Source organism: Cottoperca gobio, unplaced genomic scaffold (genome assembly GCF_900634415.1).
Source record: "Cottoperca gobio unplaced genomic scaffold, fCotGob3.1 fCotGob3_209arrow_ctg1, whole genome shotgun sequence".
NCBI lineage: Eukaryota > Metazoa > Chordata > Actinopteri > Perciformes > Bovichtidae > Cottoperca > Cottoperca gobio.
In genome coordinates, this window is record NW_021166846.1 from 17,468 (window position 1) to 34,899 (window position 17,432).

A 17,432-nucleotide genomic window follows, 5' to 3' on the forward strand; every position below is an offset into this window, starting at 1 on the left:
TACAATGCTGACAAAAGTGAAAAAATACTGCGTGTAACTGCCCCGTGATTTGGATCCGCTCCAAAAAGTAATGAGTTCTTCCCTTCCACCAAGTTTCATGTATTCAAGAAGTGTCTCTGTAGTCCTGCTGACAGACAGACAAAAACACCGAACAGACTTATTTAATTATTGAACCTCAACTCTGAGTTTAAATCGGAACAAATGTTCTACAAAGAAGTTGGGAAAATATCTTCTAGTCAGGAGACATTTGTGTATTTTATCCAAAGTCTAAAAAGTCCAGATGACGCAGCGAGTGTTGGTCGAGCTCTAAAGGAGCCTGAACTTCCGTCTCTGAGCTGAGATCCAAAGAGACGGAGGAACAAATGCAGAGACAGACCGGCTGCTATTTTCCAGGGCGAGTCCGTCAGCTTTCATTCAGCCTCAAACCACAACGACCAAAACACCAACACTGACTTCCTGTCTGTGGCTCATTGGTTCCTACTGAACTCTTTAAAGACACAAACACATAGTTTCATCAGTGATTTCCTAAAACAGCTGCTCACTGTAGTTTTACCAAACAAAAAGAGGGGAAATGTATTTGTGGGGACTATTTTCAGCAGCGGATTAATCCACATAATTCATTCATATTTCTCAAAAGGTTTTCTTATAATCTTTCACAGATATCACTCATAATCCGATTAACTCATCATCCGGGGCATCATCCCCGGAGTGTCTGTGTCTCATGTGGCAGGTTGCCACTGATAAAGTTTACGTCAGGATCATGAATCGTGGCTGCGCCTGCTGCCCTGGTCCTGCTGGACACCGGGAAGCCTTTTTGACATTTTCCTGGATTCATCCAAACTTTCTCTTTTTCAACACAACATCATTTCTGTCAAATGTTGTATTTGTACTATGTTGTTTATCCTGTACACACGACATCTACTGCACGTCTGTCCGTCCTGGGAGAGGGATCCCTCCTCAGTCTCTCCCTGAGGTTTCTAACATGTTCCCCCTTTAATTATGGGGTTTCTTTTAGGAAGTTTTTCCTTGTGCGATGCGAGGGTCTAAAGACAGAGGGTCTAAGGACAGAGGGTCTAAGGACAGAGGGTCTGAGGACAGAGGGTCTGAGGACAGAGGGGTCTAAGGTCAGAGGGTCTAAGGACAGAGGGTCTAAGGACAGAGGGTGTAAGGACAGAGGGTCTAAAGACAGAGGGTCTAAGAACAGAGGGTCTAAGGACAGAGGGTCTGAGGACAGAGGGTCTGAGGACAGAGGGGTCTAAGGTCAGAGGGTCTAAGGACAGAGGGTCTAAGGACAGAGGGTGTAAGGACAGAGGGTCTAAAGACAGAGGGTCTGAGGACAGAGGGTCTGAGGACAGAGAGTCTAAAGACAGAGGGTCTAAGGACAGAGAGTCTAAGAACAGAGAGTCTAAGGACAGAGGGTCTAAAGACAGAGAGTCTAAGGACAGAGGGTGTAAGGACAGAGGGTCTAAGGACAGAGGGTCTAAGGACAGAGGGTCTAAGGACAGAGGGTGTAAGGACAGAGGGTCTAAGGACAGAGGGTCTAAGGACAGAGGGTCTAAGGACAGAGAGTCTAAAGACAGAGGGTCTAAGGACAGAGGGTCTAAAGACAGAGAGTCTAAGGACAGAGGGTGTAAGGACAGAGGGTCTAAGGACAGAGGGTCTAAGGACAGAGGGTCTAAAGACAGAGGGTCTAAGGACAGAGAGTCTAAGGACAGAGGGTGTAAGGACAGAGGGTCTAAGGACAGAGGGTCTAAGGACAGAGGGTCTAAAGACAGAGAGTCTAAGGACAGAGGGTGTAAGGACAGAGGGTCTAAGGACAGAGGGTCTAAGGACAGAGAGTCTAAAGACAGAGGGTCTAAGGACAGAGGGTCTAAGGACAGAGGGTGTAAGGACAGAGGGTCTAAGGACAGAGGGTGTAAAGACAGAGGGTGTAAGGACAGAGGGTCTAAGGACAGAGGGTCTAAGGACAGAGAGTCTAAAGACAGAGGGTCTAAGGACAGAGGGTCTAAGGACAGAGGGTGTAAGGACAGAGGGTCTAAGGACAGAGGGTGTAAAGACAGAGGGTCTAAGGACAGAGGGTCTAAGGACAGAGGGTCTAAGGACAGAGGGTGTAAGGACAGAGGGTCTAAGGACAGAGGGTCTAAGGACAGAGGGTGTAAGGACAGAGGGTCTAAGGACAGAGGGTCTAAGGACAGAGGGTCTAAGGACAGAGAGTCTAAAGACAGAGGGTCTAAGGACAGAGGGTCTAAGGACAGAGAGTCTAAAGACAGAGGGTGTAAGGACAGAGGGTCTAAGGACAGAGGGTGTAAAGACAGAGGGTGTAAGGACAGAGGGTCTAAGGACAGAGGGTCTAAGGACAGAGAGTCTAAAGACAGAGGGTCTAAGGACAGAGGGTCTAAGGACAGAGGGTGTAAGGACAGAGGGTGTCGTAACCTGTACTGTCTGTAAACACTGAGAAAAATGTATAATTTGTGATATTGGGCTGTATAAATACATTTGATTTGATAATATTTCATATTTTTCAGTAATATTTTACTAATAAATTTTCGAAAATGTTTCACATATTTTACGGATATTTGTCACAACTTCTTCCATATATTTCACTCATAATTCACATGTTTGGGATATACCATATGAGGGGTGTGCAGAAAGGCTTCTGATATTTTTCAGACAAATATGTTTCACAACTTTCTTTCACACATCACTCAAAATACTTAATAATTAATTTCCATGCAAATTTTATCAGACGAAAATCTGAGCTTGGTGTGAAACGGCTTTGAATCGTGAATTAAAGGTTAATTTCGACCAAACTTTAAGTGATAACAGTGAAAAGTCTTAGTTGTGTTAAAGACAGAAACGTTTACGGTTGCATTTCTTTGTGTCAGAATATTATGTTTATTTATTAGCCCTTCGGCTCCTCTGAGGTATCTACAAACAGCTTCATTACGGAGTCTGAAGTGAGAGAGTTCAGGATGTTTAACACATCAGCTGCACAACCTGAGGGGCTCCACATAATAATGGACTGCAGTCCCTGAACGCACCACGCATTGGAAAAACTTTTGAGTTTTTTGTTTGACAAATCGCAGCTGTAAAAATATAAAATGTCTTTATAGGAGAAGTTATGATAAATACTCAACATTAATAATCCGTTAATCAGGGCTTCAACTAACTATTGTTTTGATTATTCTCCACTTTAATGTTTTGGTTTATAAAGCTCCTCTCAGTCCGGACGTCTTTAATGTTCCGTCACTTTAATATAAGAAAGAAAGAACGACTTCGTTTTTAATCTCGTCTCGTCACATTACGATAGAAAAAGTCGTCTCTACGCTGATTAAGATTGATTTCTGTTATATTTATTAATATCCGTTAATGTCGGACTCACCTGTACACGGCCGGGTACGGCGGTGCGTACAGGTACCTGTCCTCCAGAGCCCCGCCCCCCCAGCACAGCAGGTAGCTGGCCATGTTGGCGTGGCCCCGCCCACTCTCATACGTCACCCTGTGATGTCACAGAGAGGGGGGGAGCGATGACGTCATGCAGGCGGTTAATCCGATGCCGTCACAGCAACGTGCTTCCTGTCCGGCAGCAGCAGCGTCTGCTTCCCGTCCCCCCGGCAGCAGCAGCGTCTGCTTCCCGTCCCCCCGGCAGCAGCAGCGTCTTTAACAACTCTCTTAATTCCTTGTCTTCTTCACTTCTTTCTTTTCTTCCGAAAAAAAATGTCCACGCCGGCTTTTTCTCCTCCTCCCTCCACGCTCATCCATGAGCTGGGCTATTTTCTCCACCGAGGGGGGAGGTGTGCGTTTCCTCCCCCGTCCGACCCGGGACGCCCCTCCTCCTCCTCCCTCTGTCCTCTCCTTCCCCTCTTTGTCTCCTCCTACCTTCCTGGAAGTTTTTAGCTGACACGTTTCTAGCAGCTCAATAAAACTCATGTCAAATTTAAAAAACATTTTAAATATAAATTATAAGAACAGAGAGGGGGGGGGGGGGGAGAGGGGGAGAAAGGGAGAAAGGGGGGGAGAGAGAGAGATAGGGGGGAGACTGAGGGGGGAGAGAGAGAGGGGGAGTAGGGGGGAGAGAGAGGGGAGGAGACTGAGAGGGAGAGAGAGAGAGAGAGAGAGAGGGGGGGGGGAGGGGTTCCATGAAAACATTGAGAGTCTGAGTTCAGGGAGTGTCTCCAGTTTCTGGCTCTTTTTCTCTACAAGACGTTTCTGAACCCCTGAATAAATCCAGCTGGAATTTCCCTAAATAGGCTGATAAAAGTGTCTGTGTTGGGAGTCTCATTACACTGAGGAGGAAGAGGAAGATGAGAAAGAGGAGGAAGAGGAAGAGGAGGAGGAGAAAAAGACGAAGAAGAAGACAGACTCATAACGCTGACTCATGTCAGGGTTTAGGACTCATGTCAGGGTTTAGGACTCATGACACTGACTCATGTCAGGGTTTAGGACTCATGACACTGACTCATGTCAGGGTTTAGGACTCATAACGCTGACTCATGTCAGGGTTTAGGACTCATGTCAGGGTTTAGGACTCATGATGCTGACTCATGAGTTTCTAACTAAATGTCCTTTAATGTCTGAGTTAAAGTGGACTCCTCGTCTCCACAGTGACTCGCCTACAGAGGTTTCCTCTTGTGAAGATCTTCCTCCTGCACGTCTGACTCAATAATCCACTTAACAAAATGTCTGTGGCTTAAACTTCAGGGACGGTGAACTGACAAAGACGTAGAGCGAATAATAAACACAGACGTTACAGAGCCCGAGCCCTCCGTCACACGTCAGACTCAACGCCAACAGAGCCCAGCGACCTGCCTGAAACTCAAGATGTTTTTATTTATTTTTTTCGAAATACAAAAATATATTTTGCTCTTTTATTAAATAAACTAAACGCTTATGCTATTGATCAGCTATTGATCAGCTATTGATCAGCTATTGACCCCCCCCCCGTCGCACGGTGAGCACCCCTCCAAAGCAGTAAACCTAGGGGAAACACTGAAAGGTATAATCTGCCGCGGTTCTGTACCACAATGTGTAAAATCAACTCGACCTGTGTTACATATTTATTTGAGTGAACTTACATGATCCCAAATGTTTCTAACCATTCTAAAGGTAACGGTACATTTCATGAGACGCCATATTCAGGCCAGTGTAAGGGGGGGGGGGGGGGGGGGTAATACATTAATGAAGGGGTAATATTCCAGGAAAAAACGTAGAATTGACCAGATTAAAGTCTTTATGAGAAAGAACTCACAAATTTAAAACACACACACACACATAATGCCTCATTTGCATATTTAAACATTAAACTTGTGATATAAAAGATAATTGTGTGAGTGAGAAGTTTCAGCTGACGTGTGTTAGTTTACTGTATCCTCTGCAGTGTCCCTCTAACGTCTCTGCTGCCACCGTGTGGTTGATTCGTCTCGCTGCATAATCAGATATTTATAAGTTTGTTTCCATAATATATTTTAAATAAGGTCTCGTCTCCGACAGAGTCACCAGTATGCAGGTTTTAAAGGTATAATATGTAACTTTTATCTGGAGGCTTTCATGAGGCTTTTATTTCTTTTAAATCTGGTTTTCTTTTTCTATTCTTTCATTTTATACACTTTGTTTTTTCTACACCAAATAGTTTTTACTTTGCCGTCTTTGTGAAGCACTTGGATTTATGATCTGTAAATAAAGATTATTATTATTATTATTATTATTATTATTATTATTATTATTATTATATTAAGTCGAGTTGTGTTCTTACATTATCGCAAATGTTTCCAAAAATTTTCAAACCCAGAGAAATGTTTAGTTTTAATCAAGGTAACGCTGCGTTTCATGAGACTATGTATAAGAGATTAAAAGTCACATAAGGACAAGAATTATAATTTTTTTGTCAAGGAACTACATCTCATCAGTCCTGTGTTGTATATGTAGTGAGACAGAGACATGTGTAATGTCCCTGAAGGTAACGTTTCCTCTCTCTCCTGTCATGGTGTCATCAGTCCTGTGTTGTATATGTAGTGAGACAGAGACATGTGTAATGTCCCTGAAGGTAACGTTTCCTCTCTCTCCTGTCATGGTGTCATCAGTCCTGTGTTGTATATGTAGTGAGACAGACATGTGTAATGTTCCTGAAGGTAACGTCTCCTCTCTCTCCTGTCATGGTGTCATCAGTCCTGTGTTGTATATGTAGTGAGACAGACATGTGTAATGTCCCTGAAGGTAACGTTTCCTCTCTCTCCTGTCATGGTGTCATCAGTCCTGTGTTGTATATGTAGTGAGACAGAGACATGTGTAATGTCCCTGAAGGTAACGTTTCCTCTCTCTCCTGTCATGGTGTCATCAGTCCTGTGTTGTATATGTAGTGAGACAGACATGTGTAATGTTCCTGAAGGTAACGTCTCCTCTCTCTCCTGTCATGGTGTCATCAGTCCTGTGTTGTATATGTAGTGAGACAGACATGTGTAATGTCCCTGAAGGTAACGTTTCCTCTCTCTCCTGTCATGGTGTCATCAGTCCTGTGTTGTATATGTAGTGAGACAGAGACATGTGTAATGTTCCTGAAGGTAACGTCTCCTCTCTCTCCTGTCATGGTGTCATCAGTCCTGTGTTGTATATGTAGTGACACAGAGACATGTGTAATGTCCCTGAAGGTAACGTCTCCTCTCTCTCCTGTCATGGTGTCATCAGTCCTGTGTTGTATATGTAGTGAGACAGAGACATGTGTAATGTTCCTGAAGGTAACGTTTCCTCTCTCTCCTGTCATGGTGTCATCAGTCCTGTGTTGTATATGTAGTGAGACAGAGACATGTGTAATGTCCCTGAAGGTAACGTTTCCTCTCTCTCCTGTCATGGTGTCATCAGTCCTGTGTTGTATATGTAGTGAGACAGACATGTGTAATGTTCCTGAAGGTAACGTCTCCTCTCTCTCCTGTCATGGTGTCATCAGTCCTGTGTTGTATATGTAGTGAGACAGACATGTGTAATGTCCCTGAAGGTAACGTTTCCTCTCTCTCCTGTCATGGTGTCATCAGTCCTGTGTTGTATATGTAGTGAGACAGAGACATGTGTAATGTCCCTGAAGGTAACGTTTCCTCTCTCTCCTGTCATGGTGTCATCAGTCCTGTGTTGTATATGTAGTGAGACAGACATGTGTAATGTTCCTGAAGGTAACGTCTCCTCTCTCTCCTGTCATGGTGTCATCAGTCCTGTGTTGTATATGTAGTGAGACAGACATGTGTAATGTCCCTGAAGGTAACGTTTCCTCTCTCTCCTGTCATGGTGTCATCAGTCCTGTGTTGTATATGTAGTGAGACAGACATGTGTAATGTCCCTGAAGGTAACGTTTCCTCTCTCTCCTGTCATGGTGTCATCAGTCCTGTGTTGTATATGTAGTGAGACAGAGACATGTGTAATGTCCCTGAAGGTAACGTTTCCTCTCTCTCCTGTCATGGTGTCATCAGTCCTGTGTTGTATATGTAGTGAGACAGACATGTGTAATGTTCCTGAAGGTAACGTCTCCTCTCTCTCCTGTCATGGTGTCATCAGTCCTGTGTTGTATATGTAGTGAGACAGACATGTGTAATGTCCCTGAAGGTAACGTTTCCTCTCTCTCCTGTCATGGTGTCATCAGTCCTGTGTTGTATATGTAGTGAGACAGAGACATGTGTAATGTTCCTGAAGGTAACGTCTCCTCTCTCTCCTGTCATGGTGTCATCAGTCCTGTGTTGTATATGTAGTGACACAGAGACATGTGTAATGTCCCTGAAGGTAACGTCTCCTCTCTCTCCTGTCATGGTGTCATCAGTCCTGTGTTGTATATGTAGTGAGACAGAGACATGTGTAATGTTCCTGAAGGTAACGTTTCCTCTCTCTCCTGTCATGGTGTCATCAGTCCTGTGTTGTATATGTAGTGAGACAGAGACATGTGTAATGTTCCTGAAGGTAACGTTTCCTCTCACCTGTCATGGTGTCATCAGTCCTGTGTTGTATATGTAGTGAGACAGAGACATGTGTAATGTTCCTGAAGGTAACGTTTCCTCTCACCTGTCATGGTGTCATCAGTCCTGTGTTGTATATGTAGTGAGACAGAGAAATGTGTAATGTTTCTGAAGGTAACGTTTCCTCTCTCCTGTCATGGTGTCATCAGTCCTGTGTTGTATATGTAGTGAGACAGAGACATGTGTAATGTCCCTGAAGGTAACGTTTCCTCTCTCTCCTGTCATGGTGTCATCAGTCCTGTGTTGTATATGTAGTGAGACAGAGACATGTGTAATGTTCCTGAAGGTAACGTTTCCTCTCTCTCCTGTCATGGTGTCATCAGTCCTGTGTTGTATATGTAGTGAGACAGAGACATGTGTAATGTCCCTGAAGGTAACGTTTCCTCTCTCTCCTGTCATGGTGTCATCAGTCCTGTGTTGTATATGTAGTGAGACAGAGACATGTGTAATGTTCCTGAAGGTAACGTTTCCTCTCACCTGTCATGGTGTCATCAGTCCTGTGTTGTATATGTAGTGAGACAGAGACATGTGTAATGTTCCTGAAGGTAACGTTTCCTCTCTCTCCTGTCATGGTGTCATCAGTCCTGTGTTGTATATGTAGTGAGACAGAGACATGTGTAATGTTCCTGAAGGTAACGTTTCCTCTCTCCTGTCATGGTGTCATCAGTCCTGTGTTGTATATGTAGTGAGACAGAGACATATGTAATGTTCCTGAAGGTAACGTTTCCTCTCTCTCCTGTCATGGTGTCATCAGTCCTGTGTTGTATATGTAGTGAGACAGAGACATGTGTCATGTCGTCGTCTCCCCTTTGAGCAGCGTCAGCGTTGTGTTTGTAACCAGAAGCTTCATAAACTGTTTATCCAGTTTTAAGACACTTTCTACATCCTGGTGTTTTTAACTCTTTGAAGGAAGAAGGATTTTAGTCCTGGACGTCTGGATCTTAAGTTCTCACAGAAACAAGCTGAACAAACGTTAGCGGCAGCCGAACAGCGTGCAGAAGGAACTCTGATGTTTAACCTCAAACTCATCAAATTCACTTTGGATGCAAAGTGTGTGTGTGTGTGTGTGTGTGTGTGTGTGTGTGTGTGTGTGTGTGTGTGTGTGCGTGTGTGTGCGTGTGTGTGTGTGTGTGTGCGTGTGTGTGCGTGTGCGTGCGTGTGCGCGTGTGGCAACATTTTTGGGGTTTCTGGCCCACAGAGTAAAGAACCACTTCCTGTCTGGACTCACCTCGGGCTGCTGTGGAGCGAGGGGGCCGAGCTTGCCTTACGGAAGCCGTCTTTGAGGACGGAGCAACGCCACGACTCCTTCTCTGACTTGGATCGTACTGGAGGGCCGGGGTCGTCCTTGGAGCCGCCACGGAGCCTCGCCCCCGAGGCACTGAAGGTGATTTCGGAGAGAGACGTCTCCGAGGGGGCGGACGGATCCGGGTGGGCCAGCGGGGCGAAGCTCAGCTCCATGATCTGCTTGGCGCTGTCGCAGATCTGACTCTGAACACACAAAGAAAGTCAGCGTGAGCTCCTGCAGCCAGACAGACACCGCCGCACTCCAGCCAATGTAGGTGAAACATAATAATAATTATGGAGCTGGAGGGGGGGTTATATCATAATATATTAATATCTGCGTTTATATAGAATAAACGCAGATATTCTCAGATGAAAGTTTAACAAGCTCAGCCGTTTGGTAAAATGTAAGTCATATATATTGACATTTATGATAAATGCATTCAGTGTGACGATTGATCGTCACTCTGAACATTACCCCCCCGGGTCCATATTTCCTTTTCTTGGCCCTAAAACGACGTCGACATGCAGGACGTGTTGGTTATCTCCTACCTGGATCTCGGGGGTGAGGGTGGGCAGGTCGAAGGTGAACACAGACGTGGACCCGGAGGTCAAGAGGTCCACGCTGTCCAGGCTGCTGTACGAGGTTCCTTTGGCCCGGTGCGACTCCATGATGCTCTCAAAGTGGCGGCTGAAGGAGTCCAGGTTGCTGTCGGAGGGTCGGCGGGGGCTGCTGATGGAGATCGGAGACTTGAGGCCGCCGTGAGAGTCGGACGTCGCCAACGGCCTGGAAAGGAAAAAACACACCAAACTTTAAAGGCTCTGGTGCAGATCAGACACACAAGTGCGTTGTTCTTGTGAATCAAACAATTACTGATCTTCAAACGGACATCCTGCTAAAGTGTTGCTCTGCCGCCGTGCTCACATTATGAGAATAGTAAATCATAAAATATTTAAAGAGCATTTTTACCTCACAAAAACAGCATAAACAGCAATTTATAATATTTTTTTTTATATAAATTCTCTTGTTGGAAACATCTAGTGGGCCAAATCAAAACTTTTCCCGCAGGCAAACTTTTGACAGCCCTGTCCAAGAGCATTATGGGAACTGTAGTTCTAAAACTTGGAGCAGGATTATTAGTGGGGGGGTCACTCATGGACTCACCCCTTTAGCAGCAGACTGAAGACCTCGTCCTCAGTGGCTCTTTGTCTCTGTCGGTCTCCCAGCATCCGGACACTGGCCCAGCTCACCACTCCTTCCTCTTCCTCCTCTTCCTCCTCTTCCACCTTCCCCCCACCTGTGCGTGGTTTTGGGGAAGCGTCGGCAGGGCTGAAACTGGAGTTTCCCAGGAAGCTGCGGTTACTCCCAAATGCCGAATCCACCTCCTCGGCTGTCTCCGCCTCGGCCTCTGCCCGCATCACCTGTACAGGAATAATCCATTCATCAAACATAAATATTAACCCTAAAAATGTATAATCTTATTTTCCACGTCCTGATCATAACTACCAAATATTCATTTTCAGTTTGTTTACACACTAAAAACTGTACTAAATGTTAATTTGTATAGTTTGTGCAGGAAACCATGGAAACAGCAGGTCTTTGTCCTAAACATGAGAAAATGTCAATTTGCTGGAAAATAGTAAAAAAGTTAAATTATGATCCAGATGTGAAGCTGAGATCAGAGAAAGATACAGATACAAAGATCTTCCAGACGAGATGAACAAGTTGAATCACCTCGTCCAGGTCGGTCTCCCTGTAGCACCGCAGCGGCACGGCGTCCAGGTCCGTCTCGGAGTATTTGATCGTTTGGCGGATGATGCCCGTCTTGGGGGTGAAGCCTTGAGGGTCGTGGGTCACCAGCTCCACCTCAATCTGCTGCACCTTGTGATGCGACAACTTTGGAGAATTGCTGTCCCGCCCCCTCCTCTGATTGGCTGGTTTCAGATGGAGGGAGGAGGGAGGGGTGGGGCTGGTTGAGCCGCTGGTTGGAGGCGTCGTGGGCGGAGCTTCTGCAGGAGAAAAGAGGCGTGTTGATGTTTAATGTCTGAAGTCCTGAAGATCACAAGAGGTGTAACACAGGGTTCACTAGGACGTATTTCATTTTTACAAACAATATTGGAAAGAACATCCAGCAAAGATACATTTCTATGCAGATGATACAGTTATATATATATATATATATATATATATATATATATTTATTTATTTATTTATTTATTTATATTAGGAAAAGCCACCAGTCCCTCCAGTAAATTATCTTTAAATAAATTGTTGCTTCTTTATGTCAATTGTTTTCAGCTGTACAGCCATTTTCTTTGAGCATTAAATCACAATTTAAATAAGCATTTTCAATAAGAAATCCTTGCATTTGACTATTAAAGAATTCTGACCAACATATGTAGTAATCTAATGTAAAAATAAACTTGGGATATTTCATTGAATCCAAAATAAATTCTGCTTCACTCGTGTTTAGTCTAAATAAAAACAGGAAGTGAGTAGTGGTAGTAGTGTAGTAATACTTAGAGTAGATACTGTACAAAGTGTAAGAGCTGTACGAGCTGATGTTAAGCTTCAGATAATTGGCTTAAAAAGACCGAAAGCTCCTGAAGCTGCTTGTTTACTTCACTGAGAGCATACACTATACAAGACAATTGTCAGCAGTAAAAGGTTTACAGAACACTTTTTTTTTTTTTACAACACTGAAGGTGTGACACTGTTTGGGAATAACACAATAAAACTGTTTGTATTAATTGCTTATAAACTGATCTATAAAGCTTTATTATACAAAAAGCACAAATGTATATCTCTAATAATAACACAAAAATCTATTTAAATAAAAAGGTATACACAATAAGATATATAATAAAAAAAAGTCTTCAAATGGTCCAATCAGTCAACAGTGTGTTTCACAACCTGGCAACCCAAAAAAAATCTCCTTTTGCTTCGAATGTTTATATCCGCCAAGGAAGTCATGTTTTCGGTTCAGTTTGACTGCAGGATCACGGAAAAACCTCTCGCTCGATTTTCATGAAATTTGGTAGAAAGTTGTAGAATGGGCCCAGGAAGAAGCTATTAAATGTTGACGTGGATACACACATTATTTTTGACTGTCGCTAACATTGTGAGATAGGGCGTTTGGCCTTGGCGGAGGTCTGCGCCCTTCTACTCCTTTCTTTTTTTGTTTTATGTACTTTGTTACCAAAATGTAAACATCCATAAGAAGATAACTGAATACAAATTAAAACTGTACCTTTACTGCAGCGGCTCTCCTCCGTCTGGCCTCCAAACAGGAACTCCCACTTGGCTCGGGCGATCTTCTGCGACCGCGAGGACGGAGTCGCTATAGACGCCGAGCCGCCGTCCGACTGCATGAGGAGAAACAGAAATAATCTATAACTAGAAATGATAGCAATTAGTGCACATATGTTTCTATGTTTGACCTTCTCTGAATTGTAACAAACTAACCCAACAAAGATTTTTTTGTAGTTTGATGCACACTGCACATTCACTTAATGAGAATTAATATTTCAAGTAGTTTAAGATTTAAAGTCTCTCAGCTCTACAGGAAAGTAGAAATGCATTCAACAAGACTTTAAACGGCATCAAAAACTACGTTAAGTCACTTTAAAATCACATATAAGTGATATGGTTCAGAGAAAATAGAAAAAGTTTTAATTATTTTGGCAATAAAAGAAAAGTGGTATATCCAACAATCCAAGAGAAACTGTTTTTGTAAACATTCAACGACATATCCCGTTAGTCTCAGACCCAGAAGAGATTGCAAAGTCTCATGGGAAGATTCTTAGGGGTGAATTCACTAAAGGATTCGGTGGCTTTTGCAGACACTAAACCTGCATAAGACAAAAAGAAACTCATTCTCTGTGATACTTGCAAAATATTTAAATTAGATGCTCTTCTATAGTTCTGCCAACAAAGGAGACATTTATACTTTGCCACATCAATTATTGCAATCAGGCCCAAAAAAGGGAAAATGCACTCAGCTGGGACCTTGAGACGGGGCACATAGTGAGGCACAAATCATGGAGCTATCAGCGGCCAAAATCCAAACTTCGTGTGTAACAATGATGAGGCTGATGATAGAAACCCTCCATGATGAACAAATACACAGAAGAAAAGAAACTAAATCACAGGTGGGGAAGAACTTTGGATTTCTGCTCCAGGGTTAGCTCCTCACACAACATACAACGAAACCATCACCACCCTCCCACCCAGCCAACCTGCATCCCTGAGCCGGTGTCTGCCGTATCGTGGCTGGACTGGCTCGAGGTTTCGGGGGAGGGACTGTCGTTTCTGTCAAGCTGGGAGTCTCCCATGCTGCCCGTTACTCCACTGGAGCTTTGAGAGGATATCCCAGCAGCCCCGCTGTGATCCTGAACCTCCTCCCTATCGTCCTTGGACACACTTATAACTGGCGTCTGATACTCATGCAATGACGTCTTTATTCCTTTGTCACCTCCGACCTTCCTATCATATTCCTCTTTGCTTGGAGTATACTCTTTAGAGGTTGACTGTCTGTAGATTTCTTCACAGAGTTCATCCCCATCCTGGATTTGTCCAGCCTCCGTGGACTGCTGGTGCCCGGGGGTCCAGCTAACAGGCAATGCTTCTGTGTTTTGGCCAGAGAGAAATCTCCTGGAGAGTTCAGGGCTGTCCCTAAGTGATCTGTCAAAGAGGTCATCATACTGCTTCCACTCAAAACCAGGCGTTTTGTGGTCTCCAGTGTACTGTGGCGGCTGGTAGCGGTGCAAGGCAGACACGTCCTTGGTGGGGGATGAAACCTGTTTATGCCGTGGGTCCAAAACTGGTGATTGAGAGGTGGCTGCACGGTGCAACCTAGCCGGCAAGGCTGGAGCTGATGGTGAAGACGGGCCTTTCTGGGATAAGAGCGGTGAGACATGTCCTTGTCTGGTTTGAGGTATTGCTTTGTCTGTTTTCCATTGGTGGTCGGCCTGTAGAGGTTCAGGGGAGCTTCGCCCATGAAGAGTGGCATACGGTTGAGATTCTCTCAGGAATAACCCTCCCATCTTGGGACTCTCAGACATCAGGGACTCAGTTTGAGAGGATGTTGGAGAGGGAGTTCGCCTTTCAGCAAACATGGTGGATATTTTGGTAGCCTCCACAGCTAACTTACAAGCCACTTTAGCATTTAAGGATTGGGAGAGGCTCCTCCTGCCATAAGTAGGGCTGACTGCATCACTGGCTCGGCTACTGCAGCGTGACAACTTGTAGTGAGTCTTGTTGGATAAGTGTTCATTATTACTGTAGTGTAGACTGTCTGTAGCATTATGACTGGTGTTGGTGATGTTAGTACTATAACTACTATTACCACTGTGTTGGGGCTTCCGACTAGCTTGATAGCCTGTCCTGAAATGGGTGCTGGTGGAGAACATGCTCGTTGGGATCTCATGCTGGATGTCTGTGGGTCTTCCCGCAGGTAACGGTGGGTGAAATTTACTAGACAACCTGGGGCTCTCGTCCCCCATGCCCACCCATGGCCTCTGCTGACTCTGGGGCGAGCCATGAGAGCGAAGAGTTGAGGTTGGAGCCACTGAGTGGGAGGAGAACCCAGAGTGTGCAGACAGGTGGTCAGAGGCAGGACTTCTGGGTAGTCCATTCACCAAGCTACAGCAGATTCCCCTGTCCCGCTCCAGGAGCTGGGCCTTTGATGGTAGGGTGCGGGTGCTACGGGACAGCACAGGCGACCCCCCCCAGGATCGGCAGCGAGAGGACTGCAAGTGCTGTGGCAGCGTTGGGCTGTAATTCTCTGGGCAGTAACCAGCCAATCTGTGCCTAAGTTCTGGGGAGCCAAACTCCTCCATGGTCCTGTAGGTGGCATCTCTGGCAACTGCATCTGGGGTAGCCCTCTGCAGGTTAGGCGAGCCCTGTGGGGACTCATTCGGGTAGGGGTGACGAGGGTAAGGGTCACCCTGCTCTGGCTGCCCATTGTCCCACAGGGGGTCACTCAGCCTTTTCCGGAGTTGACCAGGGAGCAGCTGCCCCTCTAATCTGTTAAGAGGATTGCCCAAATCACTTTGGCGCACAGAGGTACCGTGGGTGTGAACGTTAGCTTTCTCTATGTAGCCAAAAGTCACCACAGATGTCTTCCCCTCCACAACCCCCACCCCTGGGACCTTGTAGGACCTGCGGTTAATGGTAGGCGTGGTGGGTACAGTCAGCATTCCAGAAGATGTGGAAGATGGGGAGATAAGCATCCTTCCCCGGTAGGGATCCATGTCAGAGGAACATGTGCGTCCCAATGAGCCATGCTGGCATGGATCTGTTGTTCCAAGGACCTGGAGTAACTGACCGCAACTGTCATGCAACACATCCTGCCGGTGGAACCGGGTGGGAGACCCTGTAGCATCAGGGTTTTGGAGTTGAAAGCTGACCGAGTGCCTGGAGGAAGACTTTGAGGGGGATAAGTTGTGGCTTCCAATCCCAGTTTGGTCCTGAGAGACTGGGGGAAGTCGGTTGGGGCTTGAGCTTCTCTGGGAGTGAGGGAGGACATCTGGGCACTGAAGCATCAGATGAGCAGTCCCATCATCTCTTATTCCTGACACCTTCCCTTCCTCCTCAGCAACAGACCTCACCTCAACATAGAGGTGGAGGACTTTACCTGCCTGAGACATCTTGACACTTTAGCCACCTAAATGCCCTGATCGTCCTTTTTCCTTGGACCTTCGCTATTTGTACAAAGGGTCCCTCGGCCTCCTGGTACCCAGTAAAGTACCAAACTGTTTGACGAAGATCAGAGGTGTAACTGGACTACCAGATCTGTCCTCCATCTGCTCATTGTCTCTTCAACCTGCAACAGGAAGCAGAGACAGAGACAAAGTTAATATTACAAAGTTAATCATCTACAGACATTCATAAGAAACTGGAAAACAGAGAATCTCTAAACTTAAATGTCTTCAACACACACAGCACATTTCATCAAAAAGAAAAGAAAACAGATGGCAATAGATAGAAACAAGATTATTTACAAAGTACAGTGGAGTTACAGAAAAGTGTGCTGAAAGTTAAAATCTTCTTCCTACCCTCCTAAGTCCAGTACTCTCTCACACATTCAAACAACATTCAAACACAGACAGGCTCAAAATAAACCATATATTAACCTTTCTTTTAGTTATCTTTTTGTAGAATCAATAGCTGTTAACGTTAACAGAAAGTAGTCCTTGTACTATTATGCCTCCAGGTAAATGTCATTATTGTGTTTTAAAGTGTAACTAAAGATGTTCCACCCTTATACCCATGGACTAGGGAACGCATCTGAGGGACATGTGCATTTAAAAAGACATAGGCCTATACTACTGATGTGAGTATTGAGTAGTTACAGAACACTACTTTAGCCAGATGCCAGGATGAAGTGACTGATGTGGCGGTTAAAAAATTGCCTGAGGTTTTGCAGTACTAAAAACAGCCACCTACACACGCACCCTCTACACAGAACAAGCAGTGCATGTGATAGGTAACTGTCAAACTGCGTCGCAGCACTTGTGGAAGTTGGTGATGGTGAACAATGACAATTGTTTGGGTCGTTTAAAGTACAAGTTATAAGAGCCTGAAAAGTATAAAAGCCTGAATTATATCAGACACCACAAGTCACTGCGGCCGACGCTGTGCTCCATAAACCTTGTGGGAGTTGATCAAGTTCGACCCTAAACACTTCAACAGTCTGTGAATCTTCTATGTAGGTCAACTAGTGTGCTCAGACAAACTGTTTCCCTGCTACCACCAGAAATCATGTTTTATTCATCCCAGGCAGAGAGAAAGTCAAACACTACGGACAGACACATTTGTAGTGTTGAAGCAGGAGAAACGTAGGAAATCTGGGCATTAAAATCAGTTTTGGTTTGAAGAAAGTAAAGTTCTGGATGACGCAATGACCATTTTCACTGTACGGAAGTATTCAATTCAAATCACTTTCAGAGTATCATTCGGTCCAAGGCTAACCAATAGTTAGTTAATACAATATTGCGTTGTTGTTTATTGCCTTGCCTTATATTCTAGTGTACATACTTTGGATGTTTTATGTTTTAAGGGTCCTATCAAAGGTTTTAATGGTCACTGAGGAGGTTTTAGCAGTCCTAAAAGGGGTCTTAGTGGTCTTTTAGAAGATTTAGGAGTCATTTAAGATG

The 17,432-nt window shown here is 44.8% G+C and overlaps 1 protein-coding gene across 1 annotated transcript in view; it reads right to left on the bottom strand.

Annotated features, from left to right (window-relative positions):
• The window catches only part of LOC115004882 (uncharacterized), a 33,146-nt gene extending 17,223 nt beyond the window's left edge, over positions 1–15,923 (bottom strand). Inside the window, exons 1-6 of the mRNA XM_029426612.1 lie at positions 13,512–15,923; positions 12,524–12,638; positions 11,008–11,282; positions 10,438–10,694; positions 9,825–10,059; positions 9,220–9,479 (exon numbers count right to left, since the gene is read on the bottom strand). Coding sequence (XP_029282472.1) covers positions 9,220–9,479; positions 9,825–10,059; positions 10,438–10,694; positions 11,008–11,282; positions 12,524–12,638; positions 13,512–15,923 — 3,554 coding nt within the window. The remainder of the gene's footprint in view (positions 1–9,219; positions 9,480–9,824; positions 10,060–10,437; positions 10,695–11,007; positions 11,283–12,523; positions 12,639–13,511) is intronic.
• Between the last annotated feature and the right edge of the window lie 1,509 nt (positions 15,924–17,432).